At 36.3% G+C, this 14,003-nt stretch overlaps 1 protein-coding gene across 1 annotated transcript; it reads right to left on the reverse strand.

Annotated features, from left to right (window-relative positions):
* Window positions 1-1,186: 1,186 nt before the first annotated feature.
* LOC133794041 (auxin response factor 2A-like) lies at window positions 1,187-7,333 on the reverse strand. The gene is made up of 14 exons (XM_062231223.1): window positions 6,485-7,333; window positions 5,755-5,867; window positions 5,337-5,432; window positions 5,119-5,178; window positions 4,719-4,871; window positions 4,363-4,447; window positions 3,934-4,024; window positions 3,628-3,795; window positions 3,402-3,521; window positions 3,107-3,182; window positions 2,845-3,016; window positions 2,015-2,652; window positions 1,617-1,807; window positions 1,187-1,493 (listed from the first exon to the last, which is right to left on the reverse strand). The coding sequence occupies exons 1-14, from the start codon at window positions 6,579-6,581 to the stop codon at window positions 1,388-1,390; spliced, it is 2,166 nt and encodes a 721-aa protein (XP_062087207.1). The 5' UTR covers window positions 6,582-7,333; the 3' UTR covers window positions 1,187-1,387.
* Window positions 7,334-14,003: the final 6,670 nt, after the last annotated feature.

Genomic DNA, 14,003 nt, shown 5'->3' on the forward strand with positions numbered 1-14,003 from the left:
GATAACAATATCAACATCCTTAGCTCAACTCCAATGAGACAGGGTAACTGCAAAATGATGTCACTATCACACTATATCCCATTCCACCCACATGTAGCAAATGACATTTTTTTTTTGTTTTTTATATTAATATTTTATAAATAAATTTATATGTATATTTTTATATTTATAAGATAAAATAATATAATAATATAGATTATAATTTTTTATGTAAATTTTATTGTTGCGATTAGAATGAAAAAAAAATATGCTAAAATTTTATTATTTAAATAGGTTTGATGTTGGACTTCGCCTTATTTGGAGTTGCACTGTAGCAAATCCAGGGATCTCCCTATTTTTTATTTTTGCTATAAGCTAGTCATTTTTTCTCACCTCACTCTCCATTTGGACTAAGATTGGTTATTTTAATAATATTTTATAACTTTGAATTTCAAAAGTAAAAAGTTTGATAGGAGATATTATTAAAATAATGATAAAGTAAACTTGCTTTTTATTAAAATAATATAAAAAAAATAGAGCCATCTAAATTTGGAGAGTTCCTTATCTATTCCATATTTTAGAGTCACTGTATTGAGTATTTGGAGCTCCTTTTTTCAAGAACCACTCCTTAACTTAGCTAAGAAATGCAAATTTATGATATATTGAACCATCAAAGTATTACTCTAGTTGATCTCAAGAACTTTAATGACCATATCTTCTCAAAAAAAAAACTTGAATGACCATATGACTTATTTATATTTTAAAATGTATAACAATACCAGAATTTAGGATCTTATAATTACTTATTTGTATGTACTAACTAAAATGTCAAATTCGGAATACGTTGCTATAACCCTCTTTTGTAAAATTGTTTTAAGTCACAACTTAAGAAACCTTTTCAACTATTTTATTCCAAACAATGTGATGTAAAATGGGCGATCAAGAAGAAAGCTTACCCCATTCATGTGCTATTTTTCAAAATAAATCAAATGGTACAATTTATTGGGAAAAAATGGCTAATGTACATCAAATTTTACTAGGCATGTAAAATTATAGGGTAGATAAATTCCCTATTTTGGTAGTGTGTTTGATTATCTGTTTTCCCATTCGACCATTTTTCTTAAACCCCCTACCTTTATTCATCGAGATCAATACACCCAAATATGTCACTAAGTAAACAACAAACAAAAATTTTAAGTACTAGGTATTGAAAATCAATTCATGCTGCAGTGTCTTAATTATTACCATTGAAGAGTAGTATCAGTGCAGCAAAATCTGTCTTGATCATCACAAATATAAACCATCTCATAAAGGTTTGTAATAAAAGATACAAGGCAGCTGCATGATTGTAATATGCATAGCTCAAGTTCTCAAAAAGAGTATTTTGCTTCAAAACAAACAAACCATCTCATTCATCATCAACTAACAGACTGGATTTAAGTGAGCTTGGGCTCAGTTTGTTGATTTCTTCCTTTGGACAGATGAATATCTTCCGGGCAGCTGAGCGAAATGCCCTGCACATGAAACATGTTACCAAATTGGAGAAGTTACATCAGTTCTAGTACAGAAAACAAGAATTTTACAGACATGTTAATCGATTATGGTTTGGACAAAAAGTATTGGTTTTGGTACTCAACTGCCAATCATAATCTCCTACCAACATTAAGTCCCCTTCAATGTCCATGTATGTCACTTTCCACTCACTGCTTCCATCTATCAGACTTCCATTGAAGTCAAACATCTGATCAAGCTCAGCAATGAGTTCTGTGTAGCCATCAAAGTGGGCGAGGTCCATTGATCTTCCAAGGGCAGTTCCATGTTTGAGAACCTAGGAGAGTTGTTGAAAAATCCTCACCATTAACAAGGGTTTGAATGATCTAGCAAGTACTTATTTTTAAGTGGACAACAAGGCAGCTTAATTATTTGACATCACTGAACTAATGTTTGATAATAAAACCAACAATTCAGGTTCAAAACAATATAATTCAGCTATTGATTCCTGAACTTATTCTCAAAAGAAAAAAGAGTATCGTACCTTTATGCAACTCCTCTTATTGATTGAGCAGCATTGCTTGCATTGTTTCTCTGGAATAACATCAGAGACACTCTTAGATGTGTCTGAAACCTGGATAGGTTCAGAAACACTACTAGACTGGGATGTTGGAGGAAAGGAAAAGGAGCTTAATAGCTCGCTAGAAGTAGTAACTTGTGGTGAAGGGAGCTCCGGGTGACTGTTGAACAAATTGACTCCAAAGAGCATGTATTTGTCACAGCCATTCGGATAGCGAGGAGCAACATCATCGCTCCTCTGTTCGAATGTCATATATTCCTGGGACCCTGAATGGCTAGAGTTTCCATTTGAAACTGAAAAGCTTTTTGTAAATGCAGCACTATCACTGCCTCTATAAGGGGCGTACATTGACCACCACTGGTTAGTGAGGCTTGTTTTCGCTGTTGTTTCACCAGGAAATGCCATTTGTTCTCTGGGATACTGATAGAAGGGTACTTGGAGCTGTGTTTCAAATTTCAATTGTGCTTGCTTCCATTCTGGATTTGGTGGCATAACAAATTTTGGTAGCATTGATTGTATTCGTGCACCTGGCTCATGGGCATGTATAACACTTATTTCTTGACCTTGCAAGACCTCTTTATGTCTCTGTGGTGTACACTTGACTGAATTCAACAAAAGGCATTGAAGAAAAGAAAACTTTGATCAGTCCATAGAAGACATCACCATCATCACAAACTCGAAAAATAAGAATAAAATGAAAGCGCTTTCATAAAGTTCCTATCTCTTAATATAGAGAATCTATCCAAAATGTTTCTGGAGCACAAAATAGAAAAAGATATCTGAGGATTTCTAACCTTCACTGGCCAAGGTAGAAAATTCAGATGATGGAAGATGAAGCTCACGCCTCCTCTTTGGTGGAGGTCGGACAAAAGTGTCTGTCTTGTCAGTAGAGTCCACTGGCTTGATGTTCCAAGGAGAAAGCCTTCCGGGAAGTATAGATATGTTTGATTTGGCATCCCATTCCACCTTTAATATAGATTTGAGTGATAGATTCAATTCAGTATACTTTTTATAAACTTATGTTTAAAGTATGAGCTTATGATCTAGAATTGCTACCTTCAGACACCTCCAATCTGAGCCAGGCCATCGTATGCCATCGTGATCTTCAACACGTACTATGGTACCTGTAAATCTAAAACATGCAGTAACTTCATGCAGTTAGAAGAAAGCAAAGGCACCAAATAAAATAGTGAGGCAAGTGAGCAGATTATTATTTAAAAATGATGACAATTGCAATAATGATAAACTATAAATAATGGAGCAAATTAGGCTCATAAACAAATTATCATATGGGCTTACATAGCACTAGAGATGTGAGCCAAATTGTTTACAAAAAACTTGGTATAAGTACCTCTTTTCTGAACATTCTTCACCTTCAAAAGTATATCCAAATTTTGTTCCGGCCACATAGTCATTTTCCACTGACTTCATATATTCTTCATAAGGTATTATGAACTCAGCAGGACTTGTCCTGCATTGAGATTCATATAAAGGTTTCATTCATAAATATGAAATAGTCAAATGATAATGCTGGAGAAACAGCTTATAACTAGACTAGCTCTCCTGAGAAAAATTACCAAGGACGGTAGTACACAGTGAACAAGGTTCCGGTAGAAATGGAATGGAAAGCACTGGCGAGAATGCCGTGCTGCATGCTGTGGCCAGATATAACGGATGTTGAGGCATTGTTTGGGGTTCTTTTCGTAGCATGGCGGACGCCAACACGAAGTTCTCCATCTTCTCCTCTGCAAAAATTATCAGAGTTTTCGGTTAATCAACCTTAGTCCAAATAGAAACATGACTTGTATCTGGTATAAAAACTAGAGAAACAATAAAAAGTTCTAGCACATACAACCAAGGGAAGATATATAGAGAGAGAGAACCTAAGAAAGATACATGAATCCCCAGCAACTAGCTTCTTTGCAGATACAAATGTACTCCAACCACTAGTGAGCAAGTGTCGTTTTGGCTGACCTACATTTTTTTTTAACTCTTCACATTAGTTTTGTAAGAAACTGGAAAGACTACAAACTGAAAAAAAAAAAAAAAACAGAACAAATGAGAAGTGCTGGTGTCTAAAACTTAAACACCTGTTTATTGTTGTAATGGACTAATTATGCAGGAATGAGGCATCCATCCATTATGTATATATATTTATATATATGTAACAATATGGAAATGGGCACCATATATTTTATTGTATTGCTTGTGTTATAAAATTTTCTGGGATGTTTCTCATACATGTTTCCCGATTAAGTCCAGTACTAATAATATAACATAAAGACGTTCATATTGTCTAAACTAGAAGATACCACGAAATATATGACGAAAGTGCCACTCCAATCCATGCAGGTCCTTTGCAACTAGTTCCTGTACAGGTGGTTGCTGCAACATGTCCTACAATAACAGTTACAGCTTGTAAACAAAATCGACATCATAATTCTAAAAGAAAAAGAAAATGACAAGATATCTTAATTAAATCGTGTTATACTATTTATATTAACCATAAGTGATCCGGGATGAGAAGCATGATAAAGAGGAATTAACACCTTGTTAGTTTTATTCGAAAATAACTTGTTTGGAAAACAACATAATTACGCTACAGAAACGAAAGATGCCAAATCATATGTATCATTGACACACACATAACTCATACGAGAATACTGACCAGAAGGGGGAAGCACTCGTCAGCTTGGCGTTTAGGAACAGAGAATCCACCATGTGTGCTTGTGTCAGACGGAGTAAGAATCTTGCTAAAAGAGAATACTTTAGTTCTCTTGGGCAATGTTATGATATTCTCATCATCCGAACTTAGCTCATCCTGATACCATGAAGAAAGAAGTTTGTTTCTTTTTATTAATGCATAAAAAAGAAAAGTGGCATTTGAGAGCAAAAGGAAATGAAGCCCATTTAATAACCCACCCACATGTCTCTTGATAATATAATAAAATCATATTGATATTAATGCACAGAACATTACATTACATTGATTTTTTTTTAATGTATTTAGAAAATTTTGTAGTATCAACTTCCTTCAAAACAAACTCATAGGAGCACTTGTTAGCTACCTCATCAGTTAGTGGAAACAAAGTGACCTGAGCGAAAACCTCATCCGTTTGAGCTTCTGCCTGTAAAACCATATGAAGCAATATAAAGGCACTTGAGTCCATAAACTTACCAAAGTTGTTAATCCACCCTAACGCATCATTGGGAAGAATATAAGAGTGTGTAGGATTTAAGTGGGCAGATTGTAGCTTAAGTGGACCTTTAGTGAGAATAAATGTACCTTTAGTTGGATATAAACGACCCTGCAGAGGATCTTAGGGGGCAAATTGTAGATTGGCATATCCATATTGCCATCTTCGTTAGCATAAGCTTGAACCTACACCAGAGTCCGTTAATCAAAATAAGAACCCACATGGAAAAGGAGGGCTGCGTTCTAGTCCACAAAAGAGACATCCAATAAGGAACATTGCTTGTTGTTTGAAGATCACATGAAGTTAAAAATAACATCGCATTCCTCGAACTCCTTGGTGATAACCAATACCGTTACAGAAATTGACCCATCAAATAACACAAATGTGATAGCATTGGATATTCAACGTTTGATGATACTTAATATGTTTGTTTTACATTTAAAAGTAAAACTATGAGAGTTTTGAAGTACTATTTAAAATGAAACAAAAACCATGGCAGAGCAGAACCTGTTCAATGTGACCTTGTGGAAAGTAGTACACCTTTTCCCCAAGGCGCGGGACACGAACGTGACGGCCCGCACAGGCGTGCCATAGATCAATGTACAACTCGTCTTTCACTCCTAAAACAAAACAAAGGCCACAATCATCAGAAACCAGAAAATTAGAGAAGTGGTCAAAAGAAAAATGAAAACCAATATCATTACAGAGAGAAACAATGAAAACCCAGATTGACATTTAATGGCTCATAGTCGTTAAGAAGTAAAGTGATATCAAATTGGTACAAGTGAAAAATAAAACAAATCATACTCATAGAAACACGAGAAAGTCATTACCCAAAATATAAAACATCCCAATCAATCAAAATGGTAAAAGTTAAATTATAATTTTCCAAAATAGTGTCTCTAAAATGCTCCTCATAAGTCACTGCGGCAAAGCATTTGATTTCACGACGAGGATAAATATATATTTTAAAGTCTGGAATTAATGATTCTTTTGGTGCCATCAGTAGTATGCATGAAATTTTTGTTCTCTAGGAAAAGAGCAGAAAAATACTACTATACCATCTTCTACTTATCTTACTGTTTTATAGTTCTCAAGTCTGAAAATATAATAGAAAAAATAAATCAACATCACATGTCCCTTCTCATGAACAGTTTACCACCCAAATAGTTTAAAGTTCAGACTTAAATATTAACCCAAAAAATAAATAAAAAATGAAAAGAAAAAAATACATCACCTTCGTTGTTGGTTGGAACTTCAAAGCATCTTCTACCCGGCTTCTCTACTCCATTAACACTACACAACCCAGTTCTTTGTACACCACCACAACCCATATTTCAGTCTAAACAGATACTCAAAATCCAGTTCTCCTTCCTGGACGAAGACAAACAAAACAAAACTAGATTTCGCTAAAAGAGAAACGAAGAAGAAGACCCAAAAGGGAAGACAAAAAACGACGATGAAGATGATGATGATGGTGATGATGATGATGAAGAGAGAGAAAGAGTGAAAGAAGACAAAATGAAAGCCTGAGTTATGTCCGTGTCTCTAACATAGAGTGTATAGTAACCTCCTCCTTCTTCTTCCTCCAACTCTTCTTCTCTCTTCTCTCTCCTATACACAACTCAGGCCATCTATCTCTCTCTTTCTCTTTCTCATAGCGAGTTTCGTTTGTACGTATACATATTTTTGTTGTTTGGGTCAGGAGGAAGAATAAGGAGAGACTCTCAAAACTCAATACTATTGTTTGTAACGTTTACTATGTTTTTATTTTCTTAAAAAATATAACGTTGTCTGTTGCAAGAGAAAAAGGCACACCAAGGTGTGTTAATGTGTGTGTGATGAGGTGGGTTGTACTGCGCGCATGTGTAGGTGTCTTCTGTACACCTGCACCCCTGCTCTTCTATATCATCTCTTTATTTTTATTTTTTTTATTGCTATATTGCGCCGGCGATATTTGCTAGCTTACACCGATAAGTACTATGGGCGCTTTGTTTCCTGCAAATTTGCATGCTTTTTCCCTCATCTTTCTCATGCATAGCCGAAAGCTGACCATTTATAGATTATGGACTTAGCCTTCTCCGTCACTTCTCATTGGTCACAGCTTTAAATATCCACCGTTCATCTTTTTTCTTGGTCTATTTTTCTTAAATAACAATAAAAATAAATAATATATATAAAATAAACTATATAACCTATAATTCATAATTTTAAGCTTTAAATAATTTCAGCTTCTTCAAGTTCAAGAATGTGGGAGCTTCAATTATTCAGTATCAGTAATTTTTATTTTTATTTTTATTTTATTTAAATAAGATAGTGGAAAATTATTATTATTATTATTATTATTATTATTGTTGTTGTTGTTGGGAGTGAAGGTGAAAAAATCGTGAAGAGTAGCAGGCATGTAAAAGGACAAAGATACAGGAGTAATTACTAGGGTGAAAGCGACACGTCAGGGAGCATGCTGGGGGCATTTATGGAAAAAGGCGGCTCTGTTACTGTCAATGTTGCCGTTAAACTTAAAACCTTAATGAGAGAGTCGGTACTACTGACTGGTCTCTATAGTCACTCAGTGTTGAGGCGAAAAAATATTGTGATGATGACTATTCAAGTATCCGTTAAAGTTTAAACGGCGTTACTTTCGCTGTGGCTAATGACCGTCCTTGCTGCGTATCAGACCAGACAAGAAAAGTTCAGGTAACGACACGTGGACGTGGGTCCCACTATGCGTTGGCAATCAACAGTGTGGACCGTTCGCTTGGGGTTTGTCGGAGTCTCCAAATCTACATAACTATACAATTCACATGAAAAGTTGATATGGCATTCTACAACTTTTTAGAATTATTTTATCAATTTTATTATAATTTAGATAATTTTGAGTTTTATTTGTGTTTAATGATTTCGTAGTAAAAATCTCAGATAGTTTATAAATTATTGGTGTATTATACTTATATGCTACAAATATAATATTTTTTTCATTTATTCTTACATAAGTGATTGATTAATATAATCTTTCTCAATTAGTTCATCAAACTTATATCAATATAAAATTAGTATTATTTATCAATATTAAAATTAATAATTTTTTATATAGATATATAAAATTTTGTAGTATATATTTTTATATCATTTAAATTTGTAAATATAATATATATAATATAACAAAAGGGTATATATATTCTATTACTTTTTTTTTTTTTTAAAGTCATGTTCACAATTTTGGAAGAAGCGCATAAAAACTATATATTGTGTTGATATTGAGTTCGTTTGAATATATATATATATAGACGCACTAACACACGTCCACATCTATATGTATACTAATATAAAATAGAGTTATATGGAGGTGATGTGACTTCTTAGAATCAATAATATATATTTTATTTGTTTTCTCATAATTTATAGTTTTTCTAATTTATTTATTGAACAAAATAATTAATAAACAATTTAAAAAATTCATATAGTGTCACATGATTTATAAACTAATGTGGGGTTATACTTTTAGGTTATAAATAAATCATTTATTGACTTTGATTTGTAATTTGTTCATAATATGATTTATTTAACTTAATCTTGTCCAATAGTTATATTGTTTTTAGTTTATCAAATTTAGATTAATATTTAGGGATTTTTTTTTATAAATACCTATATATAAAACTTATAATTCATTTATACGGTAAATTAATAATTAATTCAATACTATATAAACAAAAAAAACTAATGCAAAAATACGGTCTCTCTTCTCACTTCTTACTTCTCAAAATTATATCGACTCATGTACATTAATTTTTTTATATTTTTTCCTTTGCAATACATGATCATCTATAGAGTCAATAAGGTCTTGCAATCCACGTATCATCTAGAGAGCCAATTGAGTCTTGCAGGAGTACTAGCTGAAATTCCATTTTTAGTAATTACCAAATTAATTAAACCATGTGAATTAATTAAAGTGCGGAATGGTAATTAACTGTTTAAACAAATTGCAATTCTGTCGGGACAGAATCCGAACTTGTCACGACAGAAACTGAATACAATAAAAAGACAGTGCAAAACAATAAAGAACACATCAAATTTTTACAAGGTTCAGAAACCCTTTCGGATAACTTACTCCTTGGGGTCACGCCCAGAGAATAAAACCAATTAATAAAGAATCACAAGTACAAAATATTGACTTAAACAAAGCAAGACTCCCTCTTGAGATTTGCCGCAACTTTGTTGTACTTGTCTTCACTAATCTGATCTTGATTGAAACGCTCAACCACTTGAACTCCCTTCAATGGCCAGCGAGTGCTTGCATCCTCCCGACGCAAGGCTTGTAAAAATACTCTCCTGAATACTATAAAATATGTGTTCAAATTATAACATGTATTCACTCATGAAGGTAGTATTAACTCACCACAAAATCTAAACACTCATATTTCTACAAGATCACGTGAATACTATGATCTTGAATACAAATAAAGAACTCTCACAAATATTACTGTTATCCCCATTTCCTGGAAGGGCTTTGGGCCTTCGCCCTGGCCCACGGTCGGAGGACCGACTCGGCATTTGGGCCTGGCCCAAGGTCCCTTGGTTTGAATATCACCCAAGGGGACTGGTACGGACAGGGACTCTAGACTGGGCCCGTTTGGAGGGGTCTGGGACGTCCCTCCGGATTCATCTTCGGCTTGAACAGTCCCGGCGATGTCCAGAGCGCCCGGACCGTCGCGGCCTACACATTCCTGTCCCGGAGCCTGGTATGGTCCGGGCCCGAGGTAAATGGAGCGGGCCAAAGGTAAACAGACCTGGGTCACCTCCTCCCCAATTGAAGGGCCAGGCGTCCAGGATCCTGAAACCGCCTCATTTCGCGTGGGCATTGTCCCCCACTTTTCGCCTGCAGAAAAGGTCGCCTCGGGATTGCCTACTGGTGTGTCAGGACTGCGCAGCCAAGTACTCTGACCGGTCTTGTCTCCTGAATCAGCCTCGTGACTCGAAGTGGTCAGAGCCAAAGCGTCGTTTTGTCGAGCGAAGGCTTGTGTCTCAGGTCAACCAATTGGGCCTTAGCTGGTCTGAATTTTGTGTATTGTATACCTTTTTATATTGGGCCTCCACTAGAAAGGCCCCTTGTACCCATTTCTCTGATGGGCCCGGGTCGGATCCGGCCCAGACCCGGGATTCCCCTAAGCTTATAAATATAAGCTGTAGAACAACGTACCAAGGAAAAAAGAAAAGAAAGGAAAAGGTAGAAACTCTGTTGGGATATAGTTAGAAAACTCCATTGTAAAAGCTTCTTATAGCTCTAATATACAGACTCGTGGACTAAGGCTAGTTAACGCCCCAACCACGTAAAAACCTCGTGTCGATCTTCTACTTTCATTATTAGTATCAGTAAATATATCGTTCATTAATATAGTTGCCGAAAATCTCGGTTAACAATTACAATACACTCACAAATTATGCATCTACAAGTTCACTAAAGCCTTAGACACTTATTTATAGAGTCAATTTTCGTGCTCATAAAGGCTGAGAAAGAATCTCCTAATAAAGGCAAGAATAATTGAAGATATTCTTGATTGATGAAGAATTGCCTTTTTTAGAAGATGCTGATCCGACAGATACGATTTTGGTGGAGACAGCTCAGACTTGTGTCGAATAAAAAACATGCTCAAAATAGAAAGAACAATTAATGACATTAAAGATTCAGTTTCCGGAATTTCAATTCTTGAGCTGCACGCAAATATAATGTCAAATATTCCAATAAGGATTTTGAGTAAGTACTGAATATTTGCAAGATATTCCTTTATAATCAAATAAAGTTAATATAAGAAATGTAAAAATTCCACAAATCACAAGAAAGGGAAAGTTTAATTCCGAAAAACACAATAAAGGGAAACACAAAATTGATCTTTTAATAAAACGATATTTCTATAAAACATGTTAATTTTAGGATTTACAATCTCCCCCTTTGGCAATTTTATAGACAAAGCATATCTATTTTTAAAAGATCCCTGCAAAACACAAGTAAGTGCTTAAAATCATAAGAGCCACAAAATGACTCCCCCTGCCAAAAAGAACCAAAGCACAAGATAAAACAGTTAACAAAAACCAATGAGAAACAGCAGGTCAAACAAGTACCAAAAATAAAGTTACTCTCTCTCCCCCTCATTGTCTAAGAAAATGCCAAAGAACAAAGGAAACGAAACCAAAAGAAAGACACATCTAGTGTTCTTTTACATTTATCAAAAGCAAATAAAAATAGATCGAAAGGAATTGTAACCATCATGGAGCAGGAGAGGTTGTAATGCCCCGGATTCCCTATTATGGTTAATGGCTGGATTAGTAGGCCGGGAGGGCCATAACTGTTTAATTATGCCATTAAATGTGTTTATGCATGTTTATGAGAATTATATTATAATATGATGTTAAATGCGTGCATGTGAGTCCACGCTTGTTTACAGGGGTATTATGGTAATTTGGCCCGTTGAGGGTATAATTGAATATTTGTTGTATGTTAATGATATATTGTGAGACCACATTATAATGTGGGTTGGTTCGAGTATTTCGACATGAGACGATCTTTGAACATGGTTTATCGGTTTGGTCATAACAGGTTTGAGCTCGGGGCTCGGGGTGAGTCTCGAGATGGTATTAATGGTTATGGCGTTACCGGGAATTTTAGGGTAACGGGATGTGAATTATTGGTGTTTGAGGATATTGAGATTAGCGAGAATTGGGAAGCGTTAATTATGATTAACGGGTTTAGCGGAATGTACCAATTTTGCCCTTGGGGTGGCTTTAGAGGCTTAAGATGACACAAGGGTATTTTGATCTTTTTGGGAGGATATATGTGACTTAAGAGGATTGGAAGGCTGTAGAATAAACAGAGTAAAACAGGGGTTTGCTTTCTTCTTTTCCCGTACACCACTTCCTCCATTGCTTTCTTTGAGAGTTTTGAGTTCTAGGTGGGATATCAAGCTAAGGAACTTCAAGGCTGAGTTAGTAGACTTGGTTCTGCTTGTGTGGGAGTTCAAAACAGGTTTTAAGGTAAGTTTTGATCACTGAACTTAAGCTATGCTCTGTTTTCGTTTTAGCTTTTCAGTCATGGGTTTTGATGTGGAAAGTGTGAATCAAAGGGGTGTTTTAGTGTTAGTTTGATTGGGGTTTGTTGTAGGTGAGTTAAGGGTGTTATTTGGGGTTTTAATTATATGTTTGGAGGAGGTTTAGAGGTGGTTTGAGGGGCTGGTTTGAGAGGAAAGAGCTCAGGGAGAAAAACTGGTTCGTGTGGCCGACTTAGCCATTCTGGGCTGAGCGCCGCAGCGCAGCAGGGGAGCGCCGCGGCCCTTGGCGTCTGGCAGATGGGGAGGCTCTCTGTTTGGAGGCGCGCCGCGGCGCAGCAGAGGGGGGTCGCGGCCCTTAAGGCCAATTTTGCTAAAATGTGGTTTTTAGCTTAGGGATTCAAACCATAGGCCTCGGGGTTGAACCTAGTACCCGGTTGGGTAGTATTTGAGGTCTCGGGGGCTGGGATTTGGTTTGGGAACCCTCGGTTATCATTTTTATTAATAAATTCTATAATTTGGTTATGACCAGGTGACCATCAAGGTTTTTAAAGGTTGATCGTTCTCAGGGGTCGTTCATATTATAATCCTCACTCTAACCAGAGGTAAGAAAACAGTGTATAAATACAGTTGCACCCTGTATAGGTATATGACGTGCATGGTTTGATATTGAGGCATGTTGGTTTATTTATGCGGACATGGATTGCATGTTAAATGCTAGTGAACGCTGATTACCTGTTTGGGACACTGACTAGTCAGGGACTGACTCTAAAGTCGAGAATCATGCATTGAATGACTCTATAGCATTAATGCCAGACCGACCCTAGGGTCGAGAAACTTACAAGTGCTTGCCTGGTCTACGACCAGATGATTATAGCCAAGGTATATGACCCCGGTGACTGTTTGTCACAAGGCTAAGGGACGTTGTCCATAGTTTCGACTCTAGAGTCGTGAGGAAGGTTATGTTGGTGACCAATCACCATGCACCTGTCCTGAACGAACTTATGAAAGAATCACCTATCAGTTAAGCCCTGGTGACCCTATCGTCACATGGCTAAAGGGAGCGATGCTCATTATTGTGACTTTTGGCTATTGTCACCTATTTGTTGGACTGATAGTCCTGAAGGGTTAAAATGATCGTTGTTGATATTATATCATGTTTTGTTATGTTTTCTTGCTGGGCCTTGGCTCATGGGTGCTATGTGGTGCAGGTAAAGGAAAGGAAAAGCTTGGCCAGCCTTGAGTGGAGAGCTTGGGCGATGTGATGTACGTACAGGGCCGCTTGACCGCCACGGTCAAGGAGTTCTCAGAGGGACTAGGGGTTTACCCTATTTTTGCCGCTTAGGCGGGCGGGGATTGTAAATTGGGAAGTGTAGCAACTCTTTTGTATTACGAACATCTTGTAAATATTTTAAAAGGCTTATGAGCAGTTTATTTACTTAATGAAATGTACCATTTCCTTTTTATTGGTTTTTCACCTTAACCTGTTAATGGTACCTAGATCACGTTTTTAACCAAAGGACTCGAGTAGCGAGTCAAATTTCCGGTTCACTGTTCACCGTAACTGTTCTGGGGTAACCAGGGCGTTACAGAGGTGGATGCACTGATAATGGCCAATGAAGCAAGAATTTAGCGCTAAGTATCCTCCATGAGAGTGAACCGGTCAGAAAGACTTATAATTCATGTCTAGACAGAAGCGAGATCAGTCAGGACAGCAGG

Source organism: Humulus lupulus, chromosome 1 (assembly GCF_963169125.1).
Source record: "Humulus lupulus chromosome 1, drHumLupu1.1, whole genome shotgun sequence".
In the NCBI taxonomy this organism is placed as follows: domain Eukaryota; kingdom Viridiplantae; phylum Streptophyta; class Magnoliopsida; order Rosales; family Cannabaceae; genus Humulus; species Humulus lupulus.